The sequence below is a fragment of the Tachysurus fulvidraco genome, chromosome 17, assembly GCF_022655615.1.
Source record: "Tachysurus fulvidraco isolate hzauxx_2018 chromosome 17, HZAU_PFXX_2.0, whole genome shotgun sequence".
Taxonomy (NCBI): Eukaryota; Metazoa; Chordata; class Actinopteri; order Siluriformes; family Bagridae; genus Tachysurus; species Tachysurus fulvidraco.
In genome coordinates, this window is record NC_062534.1 from 23,831,033 (window position 1) to 23,838,218 (window position 7,186).

Here is a 7,186-nt window from a genome sequence, read left to right on the forward strand (position 1 = left end):
TTAGTCTTACGGCTTTTTTTTTTAACATTAGCTTGCTGGTTAAAAGCATTCTTGATAACTAGCATTTCTGTTGATTGATAGTGACAATGTGAAACCTTGAGGTAGATAAACCATAAAACTCTTTTGATCTTAATTAATTTAGCATTTAAAGTAGTTACAAGGCTAGTCAGTGTTAGCAAGGTCCTTTTTTAAGGTCTAGAAAGCTAACTTGTTCCTTAGGGTATAAGCTTGTTAGCTAGAAAGCTAACTTGTTCCTTAGGGTATAAGATTGTTTTGCTAGAAAGCTAACTTGTTCCATAGGGTATAAACTTGTTAGCTAGAAAGCTAACTTGTTCCATGGGGTATAAGCTTGTTAGCTAGAAAGCTAACTTGTTCCATAGGGTATAAGCTTGTTAGCTAGAAAGCTAACTTGTTCCATAGGGATTAAGCTTGTTAGCTAGAAAGCTAACTTGTTCCATGGGGTATAAGCTTGTTAGCTAGAAAGCTAACTTGTTCCATAGGGTATAAGCTTGTTAGCTAGAAAGCCAACTTGTTCCATAGGGATTAAGCTTGTTAGCTAGAAAGCTAACTTGTTCTTTAGGGTATAAGCTTGTTAGCTAAAAAGCTAACTTGTTCCTTAGGGTATAAGCTTGTTAGCTAGAAAGCTAACTTGTTCCTTAGGGTATAAGCTTGTTAGCTAGAAATATTCGTGTTAACTAGCATATCTGTTCTCTGTAATTTAGTAGTGATGCTAAACTTTAAGATATAAAAATCATACAGCTCTTTTTTTTTTAATTCATTATGAGGTTAGCTTTTATGGTAGTTATGAGGCTAGCCAGTGTTAGCTAGGCACTTTTTTTTAAAACTTTTGAACCATTTAGTGTATAACATGAGCTTGATTTTGAGAATCTTTCTTCACAACTAGCATATCTGTTTATTTTTTATATAAGTTATAAAAGTTATTTAAACCATTAAACTGTTTTAGTTCATATTACTGTTAGATTTTATAGTAACTATGAAGCTAGTCAGTGTTTAGACAATTTTTGGTTTCCTGAACGAAATATAGTGTATAGCATCATCTTGTTAACTAGAACCTTTGCTGTTAACTAGCATATCTGTTCATTTCTTTTTTATTAATGTTAAACATCGAGGTGTATAAATCATAAAAGAACAAAATGAGAGGCAGGTCATCAGATTCGAATAGACAAAATAGCAATTTATTAATAACTTATCATCTCTTTACATTCGTAGGGTTGGAAGAACGAGTCCCAAAGTGGAACCTTCCTCCTTCAGAACAGGCCTTTGCTTTGAGGGAACCTGGTTCCCATTTAAATCCAAGTCAGACAACTAAATTGCATTTCACAGAATTTCCCTGAAGAGCGGAAGGCGTACTAACGTCCCCCCTCCGTTGCCGACATCTCGGAGACCTTGAATCTCACAAAAAAAACAAAAAACAACAACAACAACAACAACAAAAAAACAATCACCGCCCACTTCGATCACGATCTTTCACTGTTCTTGATGCAAAACCATTAAAATGTAAAAACTTAATCAAAGCGTCCCGGGTTCTAGATCCGTCATGAGCATGCAGCCGTATTCTGGACCCGAACACATACTGATACGAGCCCGAATAATACTTTCTGAATGTGCCGTTAGTTTAACAGCTCCGACAGCCGGTGACAGAGAAGAAGAGTAATGAGGAATTGCTTAGAGAAGTTAATGCACAATGATACTCCTATGTACAGAAGACCTAAGGTGAGGGAACAAGGTGACTCTCAGAGGGTAGAAGGATGCGTAAGAAAAGGCTGATAAAGGCTTGTTCGTAAAGCAAAGAAAAGAAATATATTACATTATACACATTTTTCATCTCACAAAATCTATTCGGTTTCTTTTTTGGCATTTAACTCATAGATTATATTGATCGATATTCAGTTTAGATGACAAAAGAAGACAAAAAAAATAAAAGATTCGGCACCTGTTTTTTTTTTGTAGTAACAGGTAACCGTGATTATAATAACAATGTCCTGAATATACACAAGTATAAACAATTCAAAAGTGTCTCCACACAAACAAACTGGAGTACACTGTACTGTGCCGTCGTCAACGAGGGTGTTTCGTCATTTTTTAAATCCCCAAAAACAGGCAAGTCTTCACTGAAGACAAGAAGAGCACACCCGAAAAAACAGCAAGGTGCAAGTGCTAGGAAAAACAAAAACAAAAAACAAAAACGAATTCAAACAAGTCTCTCGTTACTTCTTTTACTTGTCCATATAACTGTCCATTTACAGTCTCTTTGGCACGCCAGAAGTTCCTCATTATGACAGTCTTCACATGCTTGAGTACGAAGATAGAAAGCAGGAACTACCTTACAGAGTCTGAGAGAGATACAGAGCTGCGTTTCTCCGTCCCAATAATACAGCAGCTGCCTTTCCGCTTCAGGCCAAAGCGCATTGGCGCGTCATTGGCTAACTTGCAACAGTTGGCATCTTGCGCCAGCTGCGTCAAAAACGTCCAGAAAACCCTCTTCTGGTTAAGAGAGGAAAAAGACAGAAAGCCACATTTGGATGGTCAGGCACCTTCTGCAGCTTGCTCCTCGTCTCACGTGGACTCGAGCGGGTCGAGCTGGAAGACATTGTGATTGGTGGGCGTGCTGAAGTAGAGCGGCTGCGAAGGCGCCGAAGCTCGGTTGTCGCATGGGCTCTGCAGCCCGAGCGTGCGCTCAAAGTCCAACAGCTGCCCCATGAAGTTAAAGTTGGGCGAGATGTTCGATTTTTTCATCTTGACAATGTCGTAGGCATCATTCATGGACAGGTTGAGCTTCTGCATCAGATAGGCCACGGTCACCGTGACGGAGCGGCTAATACCAGCGAGACAGTGCACGAGGACGCCACACTTCTGACCTCGAGCCTCGTCTGTTTGAGAAGGAAAAGAAAAAGCAAGGATTTCTGGTTAGGTTTTATTGCAGAGATGATGTTAAATCCTGATTTAAAAAAAAGCACAAAATGTTCTCATAAGTGTGTACATTAGAGAGAGAGAGAGAGAGAGAGAGAGAGAGAGAGAGAGAGAGAGAGAGAGAGAGAGAGAGAGAGAGAGAGAGAGAGGCGTGTCTTAGAATTCATTAGATTCCCGGCTGGAGCACACAGAACAAGCTCTCATTCAGTGCGCTCTCTAGTGCATGACAGAGGACGAAAACAAATCTTCCATTTTTCTGGAATCATGGAAATGGGCTATTATGGCCTATCGAATGATCCTTCCGCTCTCCAGGTTACTCAACAATGCCACCATTTGGGGAGTGTAAATGTAGAAGTCACGGGGGCGCGCTGTCATGGCGAGCAGGATGTCAACATTCCCCCCCTGTAAATGGGCCCCGTTGTATGGGAGAAAAACGCCGCCCCTGTCCTACATTACTTTCAATGCTGCTTCCTTCCTGTTGAGCTCAAATTACCTCGCCTCATCTCCTGTACTATCATAAGCCTTTGTAGCACACACACACACACACACACACACACACACACACACACACACGCGCACACACACACACACACACACACACACAGCTAAACTCCTCGACAAACACAAAAGGACACACCAAGCCAAACAGCTACAGTTGGGAATTCTGCGGTTGGCTTTTAAACAAAGAACCACAATCTGTTCATATGGTTTATAAGAAGACACTAAAGTTTTATATTCATGCAAATGCACCATTTATTTTTATGTACCTATGACCACCATTTAACTAAACTCGATCCGAGGTCTAACTCTATCTTATTGTTCGGAACTGCAAGAGCATGAACAGGGAGCATTTAACACTTTTTAAAATGCAATGGTTCAAAATGGCTGCTGGTGAACTTTTCAGCTTTATATTGCAAGCAATTAAAAAAAAAGAAAAAAAAAAAAAAAGAGTCCCATACAGTGTCAATTGTGTGTGTAACCATCAAGTTTCAACCATGAAGCTTCACTTAACTCAACTATCAAATCTTATTTTGCTGCGTCATTATTCTTACTATCATGCTGCTCTAACACTTTAATTGCCCCATAAGGGATAAATAACAGGCTTATCTTTGTCTTAGCTTACATTATATTACATTTGTCAGATGACTCACTATTGAGGTGAGTGAATAATGATGATTCCTTAAAGTATAAATTGAGGTCTCCATTAAGCTGAATCTAATCAGGGTCCCTGTAAAACCCTGGGTTATGTGATGTGTTTGTGTGTATGTGTGTGTGTGCGTGTGTGTGTGTGTGTGTGTGTGTGTGTGTGTGTGTGTGTGTGTGTTGCTCACCGATGAAGCCGATGGCCTCTGGGAAGAACTGCGAGAGGTTCTGGCTCCAGTGGTCCGATATAGGAATCTGTTTGTACTTGAATTCTCCTGCGTTTTCGAAAAGGTTGGGCAGGTTCGGGGTCACGTTCAGGATGTACTTGATGCCGAACTCCTCCAGCACGTCCAGGTTGGTGGAGTCCTTTGCACAGCCTAGGTACAGATGTGGCAGGATCTCGACTGGGAATGACGGCTGCGGGTTTGACGCCGGGCTGCCGTCTGAGTCGGTGGCGCTGCCGGGTTCACGGTCCGCGTCCGACTCGATGTCCGATGAATCAGAGCTGATGCGCAGGCCACCGAGCCCCAGAACATGTGATGTGGGAGAGCCGCTTCCACAGCACGAACCGTCCAGGTTGGTCTCGCAGAGCGCAGGACACTCGGACTGAAACTTGCTGAAACCGCCTGTGAGGTTAAAATATAAGGGGTTAGTGTACAGAAAAATACACCCATGCTTGGCTGTTTAATAAACAACAACAACAATAAAAACAACAACAAATGGTGAACTTTAAAAAAATTGCACATTTTTATTATTTTTTTGTTTGTTTATTTATTTATAAAGCGCATCCACGTCGTTGCTCTGTGCATTTTTGCATTATAAATTCCCTATTAAATAATGGAAAGAAATGCTTTTAACCATAAGTGGACTGTTACAAAAAGCATGCAATGGCGCCCTGTACACGTGGGTCAACGCACGTTAGCGCTACAAGTAAAGTTACAGTCCAAAGTTACTTGTGTATTACAAGTACAAGTTCTTTTTGGTTGTTTAAAAACACACATTAGCAGCTGTATGTAGGCTGATGCATCCTTTTCTCAGCATGAAGCTGACGATATATATATATATATATATATATATATATATATATATATATATATATATATATATATATATATATATATATATATATAATACACATATTTAATACGTTTTGTGCCTGTGTGCAAGACAAGACACCAAAACATTCTCGTTCCCATGAGGCTGCTTTAGATCCACCAGGACGCGTTATGAATGAGTATACATAAGATTCTAACACACTTTACTCCTGTACGGTTTGGGACGCGCGCATTCGGGGTCTAACACATTACCTTCAAGGTAAAAGGCTTTGTATCCCTCGTCCTTCATCCTCCGTAGCAGTAAACCGAGCACCGAGCCGCCGTCCACGTTCTCGTTCCACTCGCGACTGCACTCGTCGTACAGCACGATAGTGTCGGTCCTGCAGCGCCGCGCGAACCTCTCGCGATCCTGTCCGTCGGACAGCAGCGACTTGACGGGCAGGTTGCCCTTCTTGAGTCGCCGCAGCATGAGACTCGGGATGGCCACGTTGATGGCCGCCTCGACGTGCGACGAGTCGTAGAGCTCTCGCGCGCGGCAGTCCATCACGAGCAGGCGCTCGCGGCGCGTCTCCAACTGCTCCCTGAGCCACGCCACGCTCTTGCTGATCGCCATTACCGTGTCGAGCTGCGCGGGCCGGAACTTATCGAGCATCGGGGTTTCCGTTAACGGGGGCCGGAGTGCGATATGTCGTGGGTCCAGAGGCCGCGGCTTGTCACCAGGCCACGCCGGAGCATACGCGTAAAAAAATAATAATAGTAATTATATATATTTATTTTTTAAAAAAATAATAGATCTTCGGTTCTGATCAAGAAATGCACAAAAAAAAAGGAAATTGTTGTTAAAGCGTGAAGTCGAGACTCGCTCCGTATCCGTCCATTCATGCGTCTGCGTGCGCGTTTCTCAATGACTCACGCGCGCCTGTGAGTAAACTGCAGCCCCACTGACGCTCTTCTTCCGCTTATATAACAATCTGTGTTTTTTTTTATAGAAAAGCAAGAAAAAGCTGAACCAAGACTGAACATCCAGCTCGGTGCAGTGACGCTGCGCGCTCAGTGTAAAGTCTCCGGACTTCAGCTGGGTTTGGTTCCAGTAACGCAAAGCTTTAACTTCTCTCTCTGTGCTTCTCTCCTTCTCTCTGTCTCTCTCTCTCTCCCTGGCTGTGTGTTAGTGAATGAAGGAGAAGGCGCGGCGTTTCAATGCCTACATTATTGCGCGCCGACCAATAGGAAAGCTCAGAGCGGCCGTCGCCTTAGCAACGGGGCCGGATGGAAACCGGGGCCTGCGCCGATGAATTGTTAATAAGTTTGTCATTCACAAAAACGGAAAGGAATTTCCGCTCCGGATCAACTGACCGCAAACAAACAGCGCAGGAAGGAGGCGCCAGTGTTTAGAGGGGAAGAGAATTAAAGCGCTCAGGACTTCATTGAAGCTCGGGTTACGCGCAGAAAGCCACAATCACACCTCACAGCTCTCAGACCTGTCTTTAACCATGCAAAGCAAAAACAACAAGAAGATTCCTGCACATCTCCTGACTCACACGTGGAGGAACAGATTAGTGCACGACTGGCCACTTGTGCCCAAACAAAACAAAATAGATTTGTAGAAAACAAACAAACAAACAAACAAAACAACCCAGAACTGCTGATTCATTAACATCAGACTAAAGTGCAACGAAGCAGAAAGAAATAAAACAAATGAATTCATAAAACACGGTTAAGAAAATACATCATTGTTAAAGTGTACTGTGGGTCACACAAACAAACAAACAAACAAACAAACAAACAAACAAACACTGATTATGAACACTTAACTGTCCACACTGACAATTGTTGACAATTCTTATAAATGGCAACCAAACACATTAAGTATGCTACACTATAGTAAAGCAATGCAAAACCTTAACATGCATTTGTGTTTATTTTATTTGTGCATTAAATAAAACGGAAAACTATTTAACATGTTGGTTGTGTATGTTTAAGTGAGTTATTTAGAAAACACAAAAGTCCAGCTAACTATTAAACACCATTAAAAAACACGATCAATTCAAGAATCAAAT

General features: G+C 42.0%; 1 protein-coding gene across 1 annotated transcript; it reads right to left on the reverse strand.

Annotated features, from left to right (window-relative positions):
- Positions 1-1,169: 1,169 nt before the first annotated feature.
- On the reverse strand, positions 1,170-6,306 carry dusp6 (dual specificity phosphatase 6). Its single transcript, XM_027170607.2, has 3 exons — positions 5,382-6,306; positions 4,263-4,700; positions 1,170-2,891 (listed from the first exon to the last, which is right to left on the reverse strand). The coding sequence occupies exons 1-3, from the start codon at positions 5,779-5,781 to the stop codon at positions 2,578-2,580; spliced, it is 1,152 nt and encodes a 383-aa protein (XP_027026408.1). The 5' UTR covers positions 5,782-6,306; the 3' UTR covers positions 1,170-2,577.
- Between the last annotated feature and the right edge of the window lie 880 nt (positions 6,307-7,186).